Source organism: Cygnus olor, chromosome 15 (assembly GCF_009769625.2).
Source record: "Cygnus olor isolate bCygOlo1 chromosome 15, bCygOlo1.pri.v2, whole genome shotgun sequence".
NCBI classification, from domain to species: domain Eukaryota; kingdom Metazoa; phylum Chordata; class Aves; order Anseriformes; family Anatidae; genus Cygnus; species Cygnus olor.
The window spans coordinates 12,920,876-12,944,540 of record NC_049183.1 but is presented as its reverse complement, the minus strand read 5'-3'; the positions used below and the strand labels follow the sequence as shown (position 1 = coordinate 12,944,540).

The 23,665-nt window shown below is 50.1% G+C and overlaps 1 protein-coding gene and 1 long non-coding RNA gene across 2 annotated transcripts; one reads left to right on the top strand and one right to left on the bottom strand.

Moving 5' to 3' along the window:
• Window positions 1-583: 583 nt before the first annotated feature.
• Window positions 584-3,146, bottom strand: LOC121078658. Its single transcript, XR_005824680.1, has 3 exons — window positions 3,001-3,146; window positions 1,349-1,547; window positions 584-990 (listed from the first exon to the last, which is right to left on the bottom strand). It is a non-coding gene; the product is annotated as an uncharacterized LOC121078658 (long non-coding RNA).
• A 5,063-nt stretch (window positions 3,147-8,209) lies between these two features.
• LOC121078423 (galanin receptor type 1-like) lies at window positions 8,210-10,896 on the top strand. The gene has a single exon (XM_040574600.1). The coding sequence runs from the start codon at window positions 8,265-8,267 to the stop codon at window positions 9,582-9,584; it is 1,320 nt and encodes a 439-aa protein (XP_040430534.1). The 5' UTR covers window positions 8,210-8,264; the 3' UTR covers window positions 9,585-10,896.
• The last annotated feature ends 12,769 nt before the right edge of the window (window positions 10,897-23,665 follow it).

The window sequence follows — 23,665 nt, the reverse complement described above, 5'->3', positions numbered from 1 at the left end:
AGGGAGAGCAATGACTGTAGGAGGGGACAGGGACTGTCCTGGGCAGGATTTGCTCACAAAGCAGCAGCTGCTGCCCTTGCTGCCGACACAAACCTGTAGGGCCACCTGAGACAGAGATGTCCCTCAGGAGGCAAAGCCAGGAGAGGTGGTGACCCCTCCGATGAGCTCTCCCCTTCTTAATACTTTCTTCATCTGGATCCACAGAGCTCGGTGAACTGCTCTGGCTCATCCCCAGCTCAATGAGAGGGAAATCAGGCTCGCAATCCTTCGTGCTTGAGCTGTGCCAGCCCCCCAGGGCCAAGATGCCCCCTGGCAGGCCGCAGTGCTGCAGGTCTCCTGCGGAGCATCTGACAGCACACGGTCAGTGAGCGCTCCTTGGTGCCGCTGACACCACTGGCAATCGTCACGCACTCATTTCCTCACAGGCTGGTGAGCAAACGGCCCCCACATTAGAGATGGTCACGTCCGATCAGCAGCCCAGAGACATCGGGCTGGGTGATGCCACCTCTGCCAGCCTCAGCAAGGGACACCTGAATATCAGACACTTGAGATAAGGCAGAAGGAAAAAAGGCACGGACTCGTTACTAACACAGTGGAAAAGTTGTCTAGGAAAGCATTAAAAAAAAAAAAGTTGTGTGGGTTGCATCTGAACACACATTCACTGACCCAATGCCTACTTTATGACATTGCCGCCCCTCTAAAATGAGGCTTCAGTGCTGGTGGTTTGGCTGTGCAGCCATAGCCAGAGGGCAGCTCCGGTGAAGAAATCAGGAGGAGGGCAGCTGGTAACAGCTTACCCAGCACACCTCCTCCTGTTTGTGGTCCCGAAGGACAGCAGGGCCATGCTGAGGCACTGCTCCTTGCCTCACCTCTGATATAATGCAGCCACACTGTGGTGCAGCCCAATAAGCTGCACCCACGTCCCCAGCACCTCTCATTTCCTTCCTTCCCCAAGGCCTTGGCTTTCCCAGCACATTGCCACAGGAGCAGCTGCCAGGAAGAGCAGAACTTACTAGCAATTCCTTTCTTCCTTACATCTCTGAGCCCTTACCCAAGAGGCTGATTATTCAACATGTGGGCTGCAAAGCTCCTTGAGTGTTCGGTAGCCACAGCTGTCTGCCAGCAGGGCTGAGGAACATGAAGGGCAAGTGTTCAGCCTTTCCCCAAAGAGGGGAAAAAAGAAACCCACAACCACAAGACAGGAGGAATAACTCCCCATTCTAGCTGGAATACATCTCTGAGGCACTGGGTAGCCCCAGATCACAGCTGGAAGGGAGTCTCTGCAGGAAAGCAGAGGGATATTTCTTTTACTGCATTTAAGGAGAGCTTTATAAAGTCACTAACTCACCATCTCCAGCCAAGAGCCAGCTCAGACAGGAAAATACATCTCCCAGCCCTGATCTTGTGTTCATGGTGGCAGGTACCAGTTAAATGCAGGCTGGAGAGGGATTATTTTCTGAAAGAAAGGATCTGCTGTAGAGGTTGAAGAATTGGAGTCTGATGGTATCACTTTACTTGACAGCTGCATTATTGTATAACTCTGCTGCCTAAGGAAAGGGTGACAGAAATTAGCCTTGCTCATAAATTTGCTGACCCTCCAGTTCTGCAGGCTGTTCAAGACCCTCTTGCCAGAGCTGGATGCCATCTATCATGTTATTCCTTCAAGCTGTATGAATATTGCTGGCCAAATCTCTGACTTTACCAGAGCACAAGACAACAACCAGTGGAGATGAGGCGGCTTTCTCTGCACCCTCATGCCCTGTCACCATGCCCATCTGGGTCTTCTGAAACACTTTGCATCTGTAGCACTTTGTATTTGCAAACCATAAAGAGAAGGAAGCGTCATAGCACCCTTATAAAGGTGAGGAAGCCAAGGTATATGGGGGAAAATAGCGGAGAGGAGGGACGGAACCAGGCACTTTCACCTCCAGCCTAGTGCTCTCACCCTGCAGTTCATGTAGCCTGTGTGTTGGCTGGGCTGTGCTCTATCAGAAGTTGCCTTAGTAAGCTAAGGGATCCTGTGCTGAACTCCTCTACAGCCTGCAGCACAACCCAGCTTGCACAGACAAACCAGCCCCTTGTCTTAAGTGAGGGGCCAGGGCTGCTGAGCAGCTCATTAACCCAAGTTTTCCATTCAGCGGTACATAGGTATCAATGCCATAGTCTCAGTTGCTAATCAGTATTTTTCTAGCTTCTTTGTTTCCTGCTCCAGCCCAAACAATGGCCAAAGAGCCACAGACATCTCTTGATTCTCTCCGTTCTTTGACATACCACTTGCCCAAAGAACGGTTTAGCAATGGCTCTGAGATTTATTGCCCACGAGCTTGCTGGTTTTGAAGATTGGGAGTAAAACTGAGGTGCAGCTATTTCACCTCCTAACCCCAGCCTCTGCACCAAGCTCCAGCTACTGTCATGTTTCATTTCTTGAAGCTGCCTTGGTGCAGCAAACACAGGCTGGAACCAGAGACAGACGTGGTCAGTGGTGATGAGAGAGCAGTGATTGTACCTCCAGTAAATTGCCTGAGTCTTTCCAGATGAGTCACTGCACAATGAGAGGTTACGCGTTGTTAACAGAGAGAAAGTTTGCAACTGATCCTCACAGAGCTTAACCTCTCAGAGCCTCTGATTTTGTACAACTCTGCTTGCGGAGATCCCTCTTAAAAGGCTGCCCAAGATAAATAAAAGCTCACAGATTTTTTTCCTATCTCATCATAACATTAGAGCAGACTGCTGGAGAGGATTCAGACCCACAATCACGTCTTTCCCTGCCTCCCAGCTGATCTCCCTCTTGAATCCACAGAAGTCCTAGGGATTTCCTGATTAGGAATGCAAAACATAGGAAGGCTTATTTTTAACACGTACCACTTGGTCACCAAGCCCTCGTTGCAAAAGTGCTCAAGCTCTAGTTCTCATTCCAACCTGATCCCAGTCATATCGGCCAGGAGTAAATCTTTATGCTCAGAACAAAATCCCTGCTATTGTATTTTCCAAACCCCTTACCTCCTCCCCGACGCCAGCAGATGTGGATCTCACAAGTGCTTTTCTCAGAGCCTTTCCTTCCTGCCTCCACGCGTTTCCCCTCCACTTCTGCAAGCATCTACAGCTGGGAAGATGCAAACAGTGGCAAATTTAAAGGCTTTGTCAGAGATTTCCCCCAGATGGCAATCAGCTGAGAAAGCTCTGTCATGTGAAGAGCTCTTTATTAGCCTGTTGCACCTGGGTATCGAGCATCAGAGAAGCAGGATTGTTATGCAAATCTGGCAGTCTTCTGGTGTAAGGACAGACTGCCTTAGCAGCTCCTGCTCTTGATTTTGTTTTATCCACCTCTCCTCTCAGTAGTAGCAGTGGCTTAGAGCACCAGTATTACAGCAGGGTGAAACAGAGACCCACAGACCTGGGCTTCTCTTAACCTCTCAAAGACTTGGCTTAGCAGGCACTCTGTATCACTTCACATCCTTGTCTGTACAGCTGGGCAACGAATTAGGGATCCACAGCACTGACTTCTCCTAAAACCCACCCTGCTGTGCAGTGTACGTCCTTTTAATGAGACAGGGTCAAGTTCACTTGGTGCTGTTTTAGGCAGGTCGCACCAGGGCACATCCAGCCCCGTACTCCTCAGGCTGCTACTTGCCTGACCTCCCATACAAACCAAAAACAAAGATATCTGAAAGAGAGATTTTAAATCACACTAATGCCAAAATGGTGTTTCATTGTTTCTGAGTGAGCAAATATCATATCGGACAAATTCCTATGTGCAAAATTATCTTTTCATTTCAGCCACTACATTTCCGGAGCACTCAGTCTAAGAGGCTTCCAATAACAATGATGGAAGATAAAGAAGTTGGCACGTATCTGTTTATGAAAACAGACATCAGTGAATATTCCCAGGCAGAAAAAATGCACACATTCTCCATTTAAAATCCTCAAAAGGACACTTGAAATAGTTTAAATGTTTCCTTCTTTGATTGAGAGGGGAAGAATAGAGGGAGAAGAAGGGGTTTAACTCTCCTAAGAGTAATTACAAACAACAAACATCAATTCCCAGCTGTTTTGTATTTCTTTTGTGAGTTTAGTTTCAAAGATTCTGAAGTGCACTTGGCATTATTTGTGTTTTGTCTTTGTGCACAGCATCGGCCTCTTGTCTCTACCCAGATTTACACCCACGCCAGTGCCAGCATCAATGACCTCCACGCTGGAGCTGTGCTGAGGACCCGGGCCACGGTGCCATAAATAACTTCATGTCCCCACCAAAACCACGGTGCTGGAGTTGCACTGCCACATGGACGGAGCAGCCACCAGCAGAGGGAGCGGCAAACTCGGCACAGAGATCCCCAAAAAAGAATAACACGGGGGATTTGGGGAGCATTGATGCTGGGTATAAGAAAATGGCCCAGGGAAGGATGGAGACTCTTTTGTCCAATACATGCTAGCAAATGGTGACACTGTTACTCTGTCCTGATGGCAAAAGAGAGCCAAAGAGACAGGTGTCAGTATTCCTCCTGTAGATATCAAGCTTTAGAAATGCACACGTAGCCCTGCTGGATGGCAGGGTCCCCGGGGAGCTGCAAGGAGCGCACACAGCATGGGCAGGTCTAAGGGCTCCAGGAGCTTCCCATACCCCTCGGTCCCCCCATCTCTGGGCCATCGACTGAAAAGTGTGAGGGACAGGAGCAAAGTGGCAATGAGGAACCACTCTGCTTTTTATCCAGTGCTTTCCAAATGTTTTTCCTCCCAGCAAAACCAAAGGGAACCAGTTCCACCAGATCCAGCTTTCCCAGCTCACCGTCTCTTCCCAAAGGCACCGGGACCCGAGGCCAGCTGCCCAGCCAGCCCCTTGTACTCAGCATGTTTACACGGGGAAGGGACGTGAGCTGCTGTAGGGAGCTGCCCCACTGGAGGAATTGCTCCACTCACAAGGAGCTGATCCCCCTGACCACCAGCACAAGCTGGAAAATCCTCAGGGTTTCCTTCAGTTACACCACTTCTTGGGCCTGGGACAGTCGGAGCATGTCGGTGCGGCCGCGCAGCTCCCGCTGGTGCCGCAGAGGGAGCAGGGAGGTTGTGCTGAGCCAGCTCTGCTAAATTTACCCCACCCTGGGACTCTGACGTGAAGTGGGCACAGCAGGTTTGGGCAGACGTGCCGGGCTTGGGAGCTGCTGTGAGGTTTTTCTGAGATTCTGGCAATGCCCCAAAGCAGCTGACTCACTCCTCCTCTCAGGTCAGGGCTTCGCAGCTGTAACTCCGGTGAGACCGGGGGTTATTTCTGATGCACAGTGCTGTACAATCAGCGTCCACTCCGTTACCCTTGCTGGTGAAGGATGGTTCTTGTCTCCAGCGAGCTTTCTTTAGCTTTTACTCCAAAGCCGTTCAGTAAGAGGGGAGCCGATGCGAAAAGGGTACGGCGTTTTCTTTTTGCTGGAGGTTCCCCATCTTGAGTTATTTGGTGACTTTGAGCTTGCTGTAATCAATGAGCTTGTTGTAATCAACGTCCTTGTCCTTTCTGTCCGCCGTATGCAGCATATGGATTTGTGATTTGTTGCTAGAGATGACTTGGCATTTGTGAGTTGTGTCAATGGATGCAAAAGCAGATTCATCCTAATTATATCGAACCGCTGATCAACTTAGTAATCTAGCCTTAGGTTCCTGAGCAGTAAATCATGCAGGTTACAAACAAAGAGCATGGGATAAAAATGTTAACTGCATTCATTAGCTTGAACATTTGGCAGGCAATTACCTGGACAAAAATACGTTTAAAGAGCCCTGGCACATTTCTTTGCTCTCTCCTCTTGTAGCCTGTTAATATGCTACTAAAAGTGACAACTTTAACACCTCTGTTCTCTTGTTTTCTGTGTGTAATGATGTGTCTGCTTTAGGGAGGCTGGGCAGAGGTTGGCAAGGGCTTGGGTGCGTGGAGGTTCCCAGTGATGTCCGTGCCCCAGCCTGCCGAGTTGCCTGTTTGCCACACGTCAATTTGCTTGTGGAGCAGCTGTGAAATTGCAGCGGATTTTAGGTATCCATGAGAGTATCCGTGCATTTCCCTGAGTAGAATAATGTGTACCTTGTGCTCTGGGCGACATGCTATAATTAGTTTATGGAAGTTGTTTGTCTCTGAAGGTCTATAAATACACATACATAAAACTATACGGGAACGAGCAGTCACATGCCCGAAGCAAACGCATTCTGATGCAGAAGAGCTTTCTATGCTGACACCCCCCCAACGCTGTTCCACTGCTGATCTTTCTTTCACTTCACGTCAGGCTGACCAAAAATATTTACTTTCTTCTTAAACACAAATAGACTGAAATGGACGGAGAATCTCCCCCTGAAACGAAGAGTGTTCACCACTCAGTGCCAACCTGGGCTTGCTCTCTCTAGGAGAGGGCAAAGAAATAAACCAAAACCCAGCCTCCTCAGGCAGAACTCTCTGTTCCTCTTGTCAAACAATTCCCCTCTGATTCCCTGGCACCACCCAAGTACCTCCAAGAGAACAGCTTCATTTATCGACCCAGCCTAGTTCAGCCCAACCAACCCCTCCAACTTTTCCAAGTGACTTTTTCCACGAAACACTCTCCCCGTTCCTCCAGTCTGAGAGAAAAGCCGCAACGCTGCGTGTCCCCCCGAGGGCTCGTTGCCCCAGTGGGCTCCCACCACCGCCACGTGCCGTGGTGGCAGCCACTGGCTTCTGCTGGAGGCGCAGGAGGAGCGGGGCTGGTGTGACGGAGGTGGGCACGGAGTGCCTGGGCTCCTTGTTCTGGAGGAGAGCGGGGGATATAAGGGGAGGGGAAGGGCCCAGGGGAGGGGAAGGAGGGGAAGGGCCCAGGGAGGGGAAGGGCCCCGTCCGGCTCGGGTGGAGCTGTCCCTTCAGCACCACGGCCCGGGCATCTGCAGCCCGGCACGGTTCGGCACGGCTCGGCACGGCACGGCTCGGCACGGCACGGCACGGCTCGTTCTGGCACGGCTCGTTTTGGCACGGCTCGGCTTGGCACGGCTCGGCACGGCACGGCTCGGCATGGCCCGGTTCGGCATTTTCTCGGCACGGCTCGGCTCGAAGCGAGCCAACGCTCCCAGCAGAGGACAAGCGGGGGGGTGCCGTGCGGGTGCCAAGGGGGTGCAAAGGGAGATCCGTGCCGGCGGGGGGGGTGTACGGGGGGGGGACGGGAGGTGCCCGAGTGGGTGCGGGGCGGGTGTGCAGAGGGGGGCGGTGCGGGGGGGGGGGGGGGGGAAGGGGGGGGGCTGCACCCCGCTGTGCGCTGGGGGGGGGGGCATGGACCGGGAGAGCGCAGCGGGGTCTGCACGCAGCGCCGGGTGCGGCCGCGCAGAGCTCGGGGGGGGCAGGACAGGGCTGGGTGTGCCGAGCCGTGCCGTGCTCAGCCGAGCTGTGCCGAGCCGTGCTGAGCCGTGCCGAGCTGTGCCGAGCCGTGCTGAGCCGTGCCGAGCTGTGCCGAGTCGTGCTGAACCGTGCCGAGCTGTGTCGTGCCCAGCAGAGCCGTGCCGCGCCGTGCCGTGCCGTGCTGAGCTGCACCGAACCGTGCTGAACCGTGCCCAGCCGTACAGAGCCGTGCCGCGCCGCGCCGGACCGTGCCGAGCCGTGTCCAGCCGAGCCGAGCCGAGCCGAGCCGTGCCAACCAGCGTGTGCGTGTGCCCGTGCCCGTGCCCGTGGCAGCGGGTCCCGCACCGCCAGCACACGGCAGAGCAGCCGGCGGGGGGAGCCGCTGCCCGCCCCCGGCCGGTGAGTGCCGCCGCACCGCGACCGGGGCACAACCGGGGGGAGACGGGGGGGGTCGGTGGGTTCGGGGGAAGCGGGGAGCACCGCGGGGAGGGGGGGGGGGGGGGGGGGACCGGGGCTGGGGGGCACGCAACTTTGCCGGGAGGACCGGGGGGGGGGACCGGGGCTGCGCGGCTGGGGCTAGGGATGCCGGCCCCCACCCCGGCTCCCCGGGGCCGGGCACTGACACCCCCCCCCCCCAAAAAAAAAAAACTCCATCCTCCCCCCCCCCCCTCCAGGCATCTCCGCTGCCCGCTGCACCCTCCCCGGCGCTCACAGCCGCGGCTGAACTAAGTTGCCCAGAAGCCATTTACCCCACCCACCCCAGCCCCCGGCGGCTTCCCCCCCGAGGGGAAAATGCCGGCAGCAGCCCTCACCCCCCCTCTCTGCACCCTCTTTTACAGGCGGGGCTGCTCCCACGTAACCATGCCAGGATCGCTCGGTGCGGCGCGGGAGGCTCTGCCCTGGTAGCCCGGGGTGCTCGGGGGGGGGCTCAGCCATGAATTCCTCGTCCCCCGTCCCCCGGGCCCCCCCCGGCTTGCTGCAGCTCTGGCAGGAGGAGAACCAGACCCAAGGCGGGCTGTGGAACGGGAGCCAGGAGCTGGGCTGGGAAGAGCTGGAGAAGATGCTCTTCCTCTTCGCCAAGGAGCCCGTCACCATCAGCCTCACGGCCATGTACCTGGTGTCCTTCGTGGTGGGCTTCGTGGGCAACATCATGTCCATCAGGGTGCTCACTCGGAAGCGCCCGAGCCGGGCGTCCAGCCTGAGTGCCACCCGCAGCCTCCTCATCAACCTGGCCGTGTGCGACCTCATGGTGGTGTGCGTCTGCATGCCCATCACCGTGGGGAACCTCATCTACAAAGCCTGGGTGTATGGGGACTTCCTTTGCCGGGCCGTGCCCTTCATCCAGGCTGTTTCGGTCTCTGCCAGCGTCCTCAGCCTGACCGTCATCAGCGTGAACCGGTACTACAGCGTGCACAACCCGCTCAACGCCCGCTCTTTCTTCACCCAGAAGAGGATCCTGAGCACCATCCTGGTGGTGTGGCTGCTGTCTTCGGGGATCTGCATGCCTCTCATCTTCATGAACAGACGGGATGAGATTGGGGTGGTGGAGGGCCTGCCCCTGGTGTTCTCCATCTGCAGGGAGATTTGGCCTCAGGAGAGGCTCAAGCAAGCCTACAACTTTCTGCTCTTCTGTGCTCTCTACTGCCTGCCGGTCCTGTTCAACATGGTCATCTGCTTCCTCACGGTGCGCCGGCTGTGGAGCCGCGGCAGCCAGCTGAAGGAGAGCAGTGCCCTGAACCGCTCTCTGCCGGCCTCCAGGCTGAAGATCCGCAAGAAGGTGGCCCAGATGGTGGTGGCCCTGGTCCTGCTCTTCGCCATCTCCTGGCTGCCCGTCTACCTGATGGACATCTGGATCGATTTCAACATCCCCAAGTCCTTGCAGGATGTGACTCCTTCTCCTTGGATCCTGCAGCTCAGGCCTTTTGCCCAGTGGCTCGGCCTCAACAATTCCAGCCTCAACCCTATATGCTATTGCTTTGTTGGGAACCTCTACAGGTCAGCCAAGGAGATGAAGAGCAAGTACCACCAAAGAATGGTCTCTCTCTTTAACTTCTCTCTGTCGGAAGGGACAACCCGTTCCTCAGTCCCAGAGCTGCTCTCTTACCAGAGCTCCACGCAGCCTGCGAGGAAAGGACCCTCTGCCACAGGCAGGAGGTTTCAGGGAGGACAGGGCAATAAGAACAAGTGTGGACGCTTGAATTCTTGCCAGCATCCACCCCCCAACACTGTCTCCAGTGAGAACACTTCCTTGTAATTCTGCTCAGGCGGTGCACCTTACCTCCTCACCTGTATTTAAGGACTCTCGAGAGGTCTTTCTGAGCGAGATATTTTAATGATGGAAAAAACTTTCTTCTATTCACTCCCACCACCAGTTCAAAAATACAGAGACAGGGCAAGAAGGGAAGAACGTGGGGAAAAAATTTTTAAACAAATAAAACATTTTAACTAAAAAACATAAAAATAAAACATTTTAACTCAGATCAAGTGTTAAGACAAACGATTTCTACTAGGGACAACTGGACGTGTTACCTGTTGCCCAGCCAGCAGGCACATGATCCGACAGACAGCTTCCCAACGAGAGGGCTCTCCCCTGCAGCTCCATCTCTGAGTGCTACAGCAGAGAAGCAGGTTGGATACAACAGCAACTTGGCTGCTTGCTGCTCACCCTGCGCCGATAAAAAGCAGCCAGAACAGGCACTCTCTGCTACAGATACGTCAGTTATTACCAGCAGTGAAGAAACACTAGAAACAGCATCATAAAAAAATTAGTGGGGAATTTCACACACTTTACCACTCAAGATTTCACTGTCTGATCGTATTGTTTCACTCCCCCCTGCAGATAAATTCTCCTGATGTGAAGAGACAGCACCAGAAGTACTAAAGGAATCATCACCACTCCACGTTTGGAAATTCAGAATGGATAATGGAGCCCTGGAGGTGATTTAGAAAATGCAATAGGAAAATATTCTTTGGGTATCAGCTGTCTTTTTCTTACCGCTATGTTACCGTGTGTGGAGTCAAAAGAACCAGGCTTCTATTAACGTGATTTGCACTTGAAAAACCAGCGCTTGTTTGGCTGTGTCTGTACCAAGCTAAGTCAATGGCATGTGAAAATAAAAATAGAAAGTGTTTTATAGCTAGTAAAATCAGAATCAAATAATGCAATGCTATTTGTCTGGGAAGGAGAGAATCAAAGTGCTTTCTTTTCCCGAGGATCAGAAGTAGGTTAAAATCTATTTCTTCCATCATTTCTTTTAAAAGAGCCTTTGATAAATAAATTGTATATTTTTATTATATTAGCATCAAAAGGCCTCACTAAAGCTTAAGAATCCCATTGCACTGAGCACTGGGGTTGTATAAGGAGGGGAAACCTTTCTCCCAAAGATCTCAAAGTGCAAACACACCAGAGCAGGCAACAGGTGGGAGGAAAAAAAATACAGCAATGCTCGGCAGGGCTGGAATGAAACCACAGATTGGCCCCTACCCTGTGCCTGCCCCGTGCTGGCTACGAGGGGCTGCATGCTGCATCCTGATGCTGCCAGAAGAGTCTGTCCACACTGATTCATGCAGGGCTCCTCCATAGTGCCCCGAAAAACAGAAGCAGTGGGCATCCTGGGAGGGGATTTTGCATCTAATGGAACTCAGGCTTTTGAAGACTGGGAGCTTTTTTAGTTACTGAATGATGGGATGATGCTCTGGGAAATCTCAGTTCCAGATAATATCCTCCTGCCTTCTGGAAAGCCTTTTGCTCACCAAAAAAAAAAAAAAAAAAAAAGAAAAAGGGAGAGAGGCCAAAAATAGCCATTCATATCATCAATATTTCCACCTTTTTAATGGTCATTAAATAACATTTTATGTTACTAATGATTTGCCTGGAAAACAAGAGATTCCTCCTTAACAGGCAGCGCCCTCTGCAATTTGTATTCCCTTTCTGTGTGAAGGAGAAAGAAATTACAACTACTCAGATTTACTTTGGGTGAGAAATGTCTTTTATGTGTTCGGGGAGATGAGGACATCTGCATTTTTGCAGGTGATACAGAAGTGTGCTACTGCTTGATCTTTTAGTGGCTGCGGAGTAAAGCCTGTGAAGATTTTATTTCCTCTTTCAGGGTGTGTTTTTAGGGCTGGCAAAAATGTGATGGGCTCTGGAGCACTAAAAGCTTGCTCCGAATGCCCACTGAGTCCAGGTCCCGGAGACAGATGTCTGCCACCCACAGACCAGATGTGACACGATGCTGAAACCTCCCCACCTTGCCCTGACCAACATATTTAATCCTGCCCTGATTAAATTGCAATGAAAGGAACATGGAAATGCCAGACTGGCTCCATCCCACGGGGCAGCCCAGCTCTGAAAAAGGCCAGGATCAAATGATGCAAGCAAAGATCCCAGAAATCCACATTCACAAAGCTTCCCGGAGGAATTTTATTTTTTTTCCTCGGCTCACATGTCCTACCCTGCCGATCTCTGTGCCCTCTGTGGAGGCAGAAAAACCAGGGGCTGCAGGTTCTCCCGAAGGCTCCTGTGCCTTGCCCCTCTGCCAACAAACGTCCATGCCTTTTTCCAACCCCACAGAGCTCCTGCCCTCCAAGACACACTGTGCCAAGTACCCTTTCCCCGGGGCAGGGTCATCTCTTCACACTCCTAAATGTTTCTCAGTTTCAGTCCGTGCTCCTGTTTTCCTATAATAAAGCCAAATTGCTCTGTTTAACTCCTCTTTGGCTTCCTCTGTCACTTCTCCCTCTCTCCCCTGCTTCGGCTGCTTCTCTGCTGTTTCTGTCGAGAGATCTCCCCCGTCTCTCACTGGTCACTGCTTGGCGATGAATTCCCCTCGATCTCACTCATTCACTTCTTCGGGTCTCTGATGGAAATCCCTTCGTGCCCCGGTGATGCCAGCAGCTCCCTTCGCGCAGCAGCCACCTGTTTGCTCCAGGGAGCCTTGGTTTATCTTGTGTAGCTTACCCGGCAGCTGCCAGGTGGTAATGAATTTCGGCCGCTATCACCCAAGAGTAAATTAGGAGCAGTGACGTCAATATGAAAGCCACCACTTCCCGTGAGCCATCCGGGCTCTAGCAGGGATTTTATTAACCTGAGCAGGGCTGTGCAGTGCAGCGGTGCCTCTGTGACTCACGTTGGCTCTGAAACAACTTTTCTCCCCTCCTATCTGATAGAACATCTCCTTGTATTGGTGCCTGATAAGGCATCTGAGGGTCCTCCATGCCGCACAAGCTCCTTGTTCCTTATGCCAGACACTCCGATGGGTGTTCAGGAGACTTCTGGCCCTTCGAGGAACTGGGAGCGGACACGGCTCTGGGTGGTGAGCATGCGTGGTTTCCTCAAAGGAGCTCAAGCCAGAAGTCTCTTTTAGAGAGAAATGTGTCTCTCTCTAAAAGCACCCGGGCAGGCTGGAAATGTGAATTTGAGATGTCTCTAGGACAAGGTTTTCCCGCAGCAATGCTGCTAATGCATCTCAGTCCCACTCGTAGCCCCGTGGGTCCTCCTTCTCTGCTTTGCCATTTGAGTCAATACAGGCGTTTTACCACATTACCAAAATAGCATGTTTAAAACAGCTTTACTTGAATCCCTTTGCTGCTGTAAGGACTTACAGATAGTTGCTGTTCGGTAACTCTCTGGGAATATCCTGTGGTCTTTCCTTGTACTGCCACTATTGTCTCAAAGATGCTATGGATTTATTCTCTGCCTGTGAAGGAGAGAGAGGAGGGAGAAAAAAAGAAAGAATCTTTCATATGGGGCATCATAGAGGCAAGTGAAATCATGACTGGTATGTAGCAGTCATATGGAGAATGATGAATCACCCCTTCTTATAATAAAACACCCCAGGAAGCCGATGAAACGATTAGGCAGCATGTGGCAGGGCAAGGCAGCCCCTCGTCCCCCCCCGAGCAGCAGCGGGAGCTCACTGGCAGGGGAGGTGCTGAGGGCTGAGAGCCATACAAAGGCTTCAAGGGGAGACTGGAGTGTTCACGGCAAAAAGGGCCACTGAGGGCTATTAAAAGCAATGATTAAACCTGTGGCATAGAGGGCATCAGGTCTATAACCTATAAATACAGCTCTTACTCCTTCCCCAGGCTGCTATCGACTTACCATGGAAGCAGGATGCTGGGCTCAGCACGCTTTGGTCCATCCCATTCAACTGCTCTTACATTTCTATAACAGGAAGAAGAAAAAAAAAAAAAAAGGCCCACATTAGTCTGAGTTTTGTTTTAAAGAGCAGGAGAGCAGGGGATGGTTTCAGAGGTGGTCTAAGTTGATCAAGAGTGAAACTTCACAGGACACAGCCACCTGGAGGGAGGACACGTTACTGCTGACGCAGCACGGGTGAGAAATGCTCACTCAGTCCCTTGCAGAGCGAACGCCCGAGGAGTCCCAGCGGACAGTTCCCGGTGCCTCCTCTGATGCAGCGAAACAGAAATAACAGCTCTGGCCCTCTTTTAATATTTGTCAGCCCTCTCAGTGGGTCAGCACCTTTGTTGCAGCAATCCTCAGCACCCCAGAAAGAATATTCTCCAAAGGGAAACTCCTGCCTGTTGGTACATTGCATGTTATGCTTTATTGATGCTGGGACTCAAAATCAGGTGGAATCTGGCTGGTGGGTTATCTGCAACATCAGCAGCCCTGAGCGTGGCTCTGGCGTCTCCTCCCACACCATAGCACATCCCATCCACCAACACCTGCCCTGACTTGAAACAATTAAACAAACAGGGAGAGAGCAGGAGATGCTTGAGCTTCCAATGTTTTGTGATGTCCCTGTCGTTGTAAGCAGAGAACTACCAGTGTAAATTTTCTAGGGAAAATCAGTGTAGCTCAGTTTAACTTTGTAATTATATTCAGCATAAAAACAAATCACCGGAGGCTCCTAGAAGTACAAACAAGAGCAGCTATGAGCAGGTACAACCAAAGAGATCACCGGAGCCCTTCGGGAAAGACTCAGCATCTGCAGAAGTGCTGCTTGCCTGGCAGACACAGGAATCTTTCCCAAACTCCCTAGGAATGAACGAGTACTGATCAGGTCAGCCCCTGGGGCACAAAAGCTGCAGCACTTGCTTTCTCTGCCTGCTAAACATCTTTAGGTGAAGTCCCGGGACTCAGAGCTAACCCAAGGCAGCCGCAAATCAGTGGAGCCTCATGCTGCTGCCTGCTCCCACACTTCCTCGCCAGCCTGCTCCTGGCTGCCCTAATTTCAGGATTTCACTCTGAGCTTGGACCTGTTGGGAAAACCTGATCTGGGGCAGAGGGAGAGCTGCGTTGGGGTAAGTGTTCTCTCTGGAGAGGAAAGGACGGTGCTTTCTGCCTTACAGGGGTACCACTCACTAAAGGTTATGAGGCAGTCCCATCACTTATTTCATTAATTTTTTATTAAAGTAATCATTTAAAAATATTTCAGCAATAAAGGCAGATTCAGCACTTGCAGAGAACACTTTTTCCAAGGGAGGAATCTAGACCGGCGTCTTCCTGCTTGGTGTTTTGCTGACTGCAAGAAACCCCCAGAAGAAAGCAGTGCCTGGAGCACACAAGTGAAGGGACCAGAGCAGGGGCCCTGCTTACCTTGTGGTCATCCTCACTGCGTGGGGACCCCACAGAGCTGCGGCACGGCCCTTGATTTCAAGGGTTTTCCATGCCCAACCCTTTGCTCTTACTTCCTTGCACTCTGAATAAAACAGCTGGTCCGTGTTGCAGACTGGAGGGGGGGAAATTATCCAAGGAGGCTGTGTTTTAAAACATCCACATGAAGTATTTCTGCACCTGAGCTTCTAAAAGATCCAGGAATTAATAGCTTGTCCCCGCATGCCTCGCCCCTGTCTCTCTCAGTTTTTATGACAACAGGCAGACGCTGTGGAGCACAAGACGCTGTGTGCAGGACAGGATAGGATAGCCAAGCCTTAATCATTCCTTAATCAGACAGGCATTTCCCAATTGCAGCACCGTGCCAGGCTCTCTGGGTCCAATTTGCAGAGAAGTGAGCAGTCAGCACTGCTGATGCCCTGGCCCTGGCTGTCCCGTGTGCCTGCCCGCTTGGCCTCTCCCTGCCTCTGCAGGAGGTGGGGTTTTGGTACTCGTCCAAGCAGCATCTCCCAGCTCTGCACCTCCGAGCACTGAGGAGGGTGGAAAAATTGAACCAGCCATCATTTCTGATCACTGTGGTGAGGGGGAGCTTGAGGAAGGTGGCTGCAATGCCCCCCCAGGCTGATGCTGCCCCAGTGTCTCTGTGTGGCTGCACAGGCATGCCCCTGCCACAGATGCTGCCCAGCCTTTTTGCCTTTTTTTCAATTTCCACTTGAGGTGTTTGCAGTCAGTCACCACTTCCTTCTCCTCAGCCACTCGCCGCAAGGCCGGGGCTGCTGAATTAAAGATCTGTGCGAATGGGCGCTCAGGCAGATGTACCCCATTATCTGGTGCTCACAAGTCGTGAGCTGTTATTTCTCAGCGTGAGGAAGGAAAACGTGGCAAAACATTCAGGAAATAAGCTAAAGAATAAAAAAAGGGAACGAAAGAAAAGCGAACCCAGACAGGGAGATGAAACCATCTTAAGGCAATTACTGGGGAAGAAATAGTGCTGCCAAGGATATTACAGCTCTCATACACCTGCTAATCCGTTCTGATAAAGGTCTGACCAGCTAAACTAATAACACTATTAAATCTGCAGTAATCGCTACCAGAGGCAGCCCAAGGATCTCACAAGCCACATGCCCAGAGGAAGATCATTTCCAGCAGGAACGTGCTCATCCAGCCACAGGTACTGGGACCTGCACCTGAGACATCAGTGTAATTGCCCAAGCCGTGGTGACTCAGCCACGAGCTGAGCCGAGAGCTGACCCTGCTTTTCCTCAGGCTCCATCCAGCAGTTCTGCCTGTTAAGGCTGTTCTTTTGGGGTCCGTGTAGCACAGGAGAAAACATGGAGTTCCTACACAGCCTTACAGCGTGGATCAGTACTCAGAGTGGGCTGACTCACAAAGTCTCAGTGAAGGCTGGGATGTTCTCCTTCAAAATCTAACGACCTGGCATAGCCTCTGACAGAAACGCCTCAAGGAGAGGACGTGCAACAGGCAGAGAAAAGCAGCAAAAATCCTCCTAAATCCTCGGGGTGTAAAGCTTCAACCCACGCCTTGGAGAGCAGGAGGGGACACGAGTGGGGAAAGCATCACAGCAAGCACCACGCGGGGTTTTTCTGAGCCCTGTCTCCAGCCTGGGGTTGGTGCTGAGATGTTTTTGGTGCCATCATTTCATCACGGACCTGAGTGCTCAACGAGGTAGCGGGATGCTGCCTCCCCCGCGCCGCACGCCCAAGCCTCCTTTGTGGCAGGAGGGCGTGCAGACGTTATCTGCTGCCTGAAAGCACACAGATTGCCTTCTCTTTCATTCCCTCTCCACCAGGGTTGACTTCAGCAGCGTTTCCTCTGATTTATACCAGCAGGAGCTTGCAGCGAAGCCCACGGTGAACGAAATACTGTCAAGGTGAGGCTGCTGTCATATCGGCTGCCGTAATTCCACTGACTTAAAGGATCCACTCCTAATTTACAAGTCAGAGCTGGATCCAGCACCGCAGGCTGAGAACAAAGGTGCCATTTTTATATATCCAAATTTATACCTGAAATAAATACCGCATTAGATCTTTCCAAGAGGTCTGAACTGCAATGCTTTCATTTTTCTCCCTGCAGAAAAGTGAAATTCTTGTTACAGTTTTGGGGTAACCTTCAAGTCTCAAGGCCGGATGTTTTTCAGGCACCTGCTTGTTCCACAGGGACCCTCAGGGGCCAAAATGGGCAACTGTGTCCTCCAGGGAACCTCCCATCCATTCGCTGTGTTGGGTGTGAAGCCCCTTCTTGTGGTCACCATTTCCTGGAACCAATGCAGCAGCCCCTTGCAGTGAAAATTCAGATAATGAAGATGAAATAGGTTTCTGTCTCTATGGGCTTTTCTTTTACACTTGAGGAATAATCAATATTTATATATAAGTATACTTCTCTGCCAATAACGGTATAGGCATATCAAAACAGCATGATCTCTCCAAAAAAAAACAGTGAATATCTGTGTGGCCACAGGTTGTGAATGGAAATTCATGGCTTAGACAATATCATGTCACACAGGACAGGCACATGCAGACTGCAGGAGAGTTAAATGGATCCACACAGACACAGGTCCCAAAAGAGAAACCCTCCACAGCCTTGGGTCTGCATCTGGAAGCACAGTGCAGGAAGGCTCTTTAGGGTGGGAACGTCTTCTTTTTCAAGTAGAACACTAAAATTCTCTTCTTGATCTCATCTCCCAGATTCCCTTCCCGAAGTCAAGGCAGGACGGCCCAGAAGCCAGAATGCTGATGTAATTGTCATGGAAACAGCAAAGCTTTAGTGCAGGGCATGATGCCAGAACTGGAAGGCAGAACTCCTAGCAACAGCAAACTCTTTCCTGAACCTTTAGCTCCAGCGAGCAATAAGCAAAACCTGGGAAAGCAGGGGCAGTGATGGGTGCAGGGGTCCGGGTGGTGGTGAAGGAGCAGCTCCACCTCCTTGCCCTCTGCCAAGAGAGAACCACCAGGACCCGGGGAAATCTCCTTCTTCATCTGGCTGCAAGGCTACAGTGCAACCCAACAACCAGATCCTGAACTTCTTATCTGCAGACTCGAAGCTGTAGAACAAAGCACTGAACTAGCCAGGCAGCCAGAGGCATCACTTGCTGCCTGATCTTGTAGCACAGAGGTATGGCCAATAATCCAGAGACTTTTTCCAGGTCTGCAATTGGAAACGACTGGAGGAAATCCTCAGGGCATGGCACTCTTTGAGGAAGGTCTGTATCCTGCTCTGTGGGGACAGAGATGTTTTCTGCTGATGAAAAGGGCTCAAAAGGAGTGAGAAAGAGAAAAGTAGTGTTTCATTTTTGCTGATAAGCTTAAGCGTGCTCAGTTAAGCAGCTTTTGCCCATGGGGAATGTTTTGATAGATTATTGCTGGGGTTGTTTTGTTTTGTTTTGTTTTCCCAAGACCTTTCTCAACTGTGAGAAAAGTTAAGCATTATTTTGTATTATTATTATTCCTTGGCATGCTGTTCTGGAATAAAAGAAATCTGCAACTAGAGGGGTGAGACCACGGAGTGTGACCCTGAACAAAGACACATACAGATCTGAAAACAGCTAAGGTGGTGAAGCAGCAAGGAAGAACATAAAGAAGTGTGCCTAGGGGAGTGTACGTGTGTGCCTCCTCTGCTAGGAGGAGCTCCAAGAACCAGATAAACAACATGGGAACTAGATGAATCTCCTATTCATTATGTCTTACCCTTTATCCTCATTAGTACGTGAGGTCTGCCGTCCACCCAGGGGGAAGGGGAGTACAACTGGCTTTGGCAGTCCCTGCTGTCCTTTCCATAGTCCTCGCAAAGGGAAAACCCCAAGCAGCTCTCCCCATGTTCCCCTCATACCCTTGCACATGCTGGGACTTGACTTGCCCCAGTCCTGCCACCCCAGGGAGATGCTGGGTCCCATAGGCATCGCAGTGCAAGGCTTCGGTCCAGGAAAGGATGGACTGGAGCTGTAGGACCCCGTTGCAAGGCCTGGGCCCTCAAAGGCAAGCTATCTGCATATATTTGAAAGCATGGATATTTAATTTGTCCTTTCTTTGCTCCTATTTTTATTGCCAGCCACTTCAATTATACAAATGAGTTTTTTTTTCTTGTCTCATCCCCAGAGAGTCAATGCATTAAACAAAACATTAAAATATACTCATAAGCACAGAAATTCTCTCATATATATTTATAATCTCTGAATTACTCGCATTAATGCAGAAGTGGTTTCTATGTGCTTATCTCTTCTCACCGCTTATATATCCAAAATACACAGCACGAGAAAGATAAACACATTGAAACTAGCCATCCATTAACACATCTGCCATCCAGAAACAAATGCAAGGAACAAATTTACAAGGAAAAGCAGAGAAGGAGACAAACACAATTACCGTGATGCGGCTCCACCGCCGTCTGATCATTAGGGAAAAGGATAAGAGAATTAAGTGTCATTCCAAAGACTCTGGCTATTTGGTGGCTGCTTCCAGCATGGGAAGCAGTAAGCAGGGTGGAAACCCACACTGAAATTGGGCAAACAAGCTGGCCTTGCACTTGCATGCAGCACAGGGCCAACTGGTAAAGAAAGAATGAGTTAGCTTCTACTGTCAATGGTTGCACCCAAAATGCTTCTCATTTATGGACAGAAACAAGATGCCAAGCACAGCCCTCAGCCATGCCATGCAGGAGAGGGAATACAGCAGGATGAAGGCGCTCAGCACTTCTCAGCACCAGCCACCACCCTTGTCTCAGCCCCTCCGTTAGCTCCTGACAACACACTCAGCCCCATCCCTACCACAGTCTGGTGCTGCTTTCACAGACCAAGCCATGCCCTTTGTTACCCCATAAACCACCCCGACACAGCTTTTCTTCAAAGATTTTTGAATGTGAAGGAGTTGCAGGAGTTCCTCCCCAGCCCATGAGCTTGATAATCTGATGTGTTTAACAGACCTCAGCCTCCACTTCTCATTTCACATCGGTGCCTAGTGCCGAGCGCTGCTGAAGCAACCCGCTGAATGTGGCCAGCTGTCTGCTTGATTTGTGAGCACCCCTGTACCGCCCAGCCTCGCTCACAAATTCAATCACCCGCCCCAGAGGGAATCACTCCCACAGCCGCACAAAATCTGAGGGATGTCACAGGAACAGCCAGCTGTGGAAATCTGATCTTCGTCGCCAATAACTAACGCTGCGAAAGCTGACTCCTTAGACATGAGCAAGACAGACTGCTGCTCCCCGTAAGACGCATCGATGCCAAGTGCACCTTGAGTGTGTGTTAGTAATAAGTTACTGTAGGTGCCTCACAGTTTCTTCAATCAAAAAGCAATCACCCTCCTCCCTTCCCCATGGCAACCAGGGTTCGGTAATCACCTCATCACCTATTCCAAATTGAGGCTGAAATACGTGTTCCCAACGACCGAGAGCTCCAGTCTTTATTAAACTGCAAATATTTGTTACTCACTCAGACAAAGCATCTTCCAGTCTGCCGCTGGATAAATGTTCCCTTCTCCAGTTTGAAGAATGGTGGGATGGGAAGGGCAAGGGAGGTAAATATTTAAACAGGCTGCTGAAGGAAAACTGTGCTTTGAGACCCAGAAAACCAAATGCTCCGCAGGTGAAACTTCCAACAAAAAAGCAAACAAAGGATCAGGAATGAAGTATTGCATTTTGGCCACAAGGCCACAGAACCATAAACCTCCTCTCATTTTTTTTCCTGTCTTTTGCAGACAAATTGTCAGCCTGAATTACCAAAGCATTTATGAGACACAGAAGGTGTTCTCATTTTCAGGCTGATGCAGAAGAAGACATCTAAGCCAGAAATGGAGGTCACCATTTGTTTCTCTGCTGTCAGTTCTGGTTGATAGGAATTAGCTATTCTGACATCCTAGCCACAGATAAAACCAGTGGTGGATATCTCAGCGCCTGCAGACATGCTGCCAAGCACTTGGAAAATGGAGATCCGACACTCCCCTCAAGATGTGACCAAGAATGCTCAGCACTCGCAATATTCATTCTCCAAAACCACTTGCTCCATACAGTTTTTCCAACATTAGATGCTGACCCAATATAAAATCTGAGCACTGCATTTTACTCCAAAAAAAAAAAAAAAAGAGAGAAAATCCAGCAATCCAACACTATTATGTAAATTTGAATGTGAATTAACAGAATTTCATTTATTCTTAAATGTTTGTATTCTAAAAGTGATACTAATTAGATAGCATGAGGAAAACTGGGAAAAATTCAAGGTATAAATTACCTCCTGAGATAATATTTAAGATCTTAAAAACAACAACAAAAGGCTCTTTCTTTAAAAAGGGGGAAGGATAGGAATTATGATGCATAATAAGGCACATGCAGTCCTTGAAGGAAACATAAAGAGACTCCAGATAAGAAACCACTCAAATAAATGCATTACTTTGTGGCACCATCTACTGTGTCAACAGAAACAACTGAGAAATGGAGGAATTGAAATCTTGTTTTCTGTCTTTTCCAAGAGAGACAAGTGAAGGATGTCTCAGAAAAGGCAGAACAGGGTCAGGCTGCACCATGGGACTGTCAGCATGCAGGACAAAAAAAAAAGCATCTTCAAAATACAGGAGAGCTACTGGCTGCATCTCCCAGACTCTATCCCACTGTAGCACAGACGGGTCTGAGACCTTCTTCCGCAGCCTCTTTCTGTCTGCAGTCTTCAAAGAAAATAGCAAAGTAGGGTGCACGTATTCTCTTCTGGTAAAAAGAGAGGAAACCCATGCTAGCTTTTAACTGGGAAATGCTATGTGCACATTTCTCCTACATCCAAGAAATGCAAACACAAGGGAACATCCAAAGGAAATGTTAAGCAACTGCTTTTGATGCTTTGAACCAGCTTTTCCTCTACCCACACTGGCAAGAGCATGGGGCCCATTCAGAAGAAGGAATTAAAGTAAAGCCATGCATATGGTACGCAGGAAGCCTTAGCAAAGGCCTCCCTGATGGATTCACCTCAGCTGACGTGCTGAGCTTCCAACGTGCCTAATCCTCGTGTTCTTTGGTGGCTCCAGGCCTCATCTCTGGCACACACCAAAGCACTGGGCCCCTCCACCACTTCACAGAGGTGGACTCCCATGCCCTGACTGCCCCGTGGCCCCGAGGTCTGCAGAGATTTCCAACACCCCCCTGCCAAGCCCCAGCCTCCCAGCATGTCATGGACTTCCCCCCTGCTTAGTCCCCACTCCCTTCAAAGGCACTTTCCTTCTGCAGGAGTAGGCCCCAGAGCATTCTTATAAAGAATACATGACCTTAATCCTTTCCTTCCAAGTTTCATAGAGTAGATAAAGATTTCCCAAATAGTCATACATTGCTCCTAGAGAACTACCAGCTGTGTTAGTCTCTGAGTAACATGAAGCTACAAACTACTCTAACAAGAAGACGCCGGACTGGTACTGGTCTCTGCTAAATGGCTTCACCCTAATCTTTTTGCAAGACTGCTTTCAGTTACATGTCTCATACGTTTGATATCCGGATTTAATCTCCGCTGCCACATATCACTGTGGCTCTTGAAGAAGTAATAATCTTCTCCATGATGTTGTTGGTGCAGAGATCCCTAAGATGATATGAAATGAGTAGGAAGTCATGTGTCCTCCTAGGTCTGCTGCTGCAATGTGATACCTCGTTAGGCCTACTGAGAAGCTGTTAGTACACCGCTGTGCCCTAGAGACACTCTAGTGTCCTGAGAGTGAATTCTGAAATACCCAAAATGATGGTTTGTCATGTTTTGTCTTCTTCCAGCTCTGAAGGAACAGCTCAGGATTCCTAGTCCATCACTGAATCACATTGCACAGCCATTCTGTAAGCATCCCCATATAAAGAAATGTCAAATTAAAAATCATCTTGAAAAGAATCCAGTGTTAAAATTAGTCGGCCTCTAGACTCTATAAAGAAAGGCCATTAAATTTAATTCCCATGCTTCTGTAGCATACATCAGATAGACAAATTGAGAGGGCTGTTTTTTAGAATCCAGCTTTGAAATCCAGCTGATGCCTCAGCAGAATCACTGCCCTGCATCCCCCACCTGCTTGCCTTGAGACTACAGCACCATGTCTCAAGGAAGACAAGGGGGATTTCCACAGGGATTTGTGATGGAACAGGACACAAGCTGATTGTCTTCATGATGACTTGATGAGATACTGGAATCTTCATTCAATCTAAATGGAACTTAAATTATTCATAGCTGGGCTATGTTGACAATTAATTCTGTAAGCTGTAAGGAAATTCTAGATTTTGCCCAATTTCCCAGCTGGAGATAAAAGCAATCTGAGATTTTCTCATGACTTCACAGTGATTTTGAACTGCAGCTTCCTCCCCGTGCACAAGCTTGGTGTCTCCCACAGGTCATAGGCATGGATTTCATTACTTATGTCAGTTTTCATTAATGGGGAGAAAAACCTTACCTCTGCTATGAACTAGACTCCTCCAATACCTGAACTCATAAAGCAAGCAGCAAAACTGCACTTTGCATGACCTTGTAACTTGCAAAATAATTTTAAAATTGTGTCTAGTGATGGTTCTATTTTTGCTCCAGCCATTGGTGATGACCACACTTTGCAATTTTTTATTTCCATTTTTAAGACCATCAGAAATATACTACTTGAGATGATTTGTGTATCTGCTACAGTGATATTTTGGTACTTCGATTTTAAGACAAATAGATAGGCATAAGCTGAGCTCCACAGAGCTGCGTTTTGCAAACCAGAGGAATATAAATAAAGGGCTTGTAAAAACCCTTGCCAAGG

What these genes read in the sequence shown, in the direction of transcription:
- LOC121078423 (XM_040574600.1), top strand. Translation starts at nt 8,265, where the DNA reads ATGAATTCCTCGTCCCCCGTCCCCCGGGCCCCCCCCGGCTTGCTGCAG.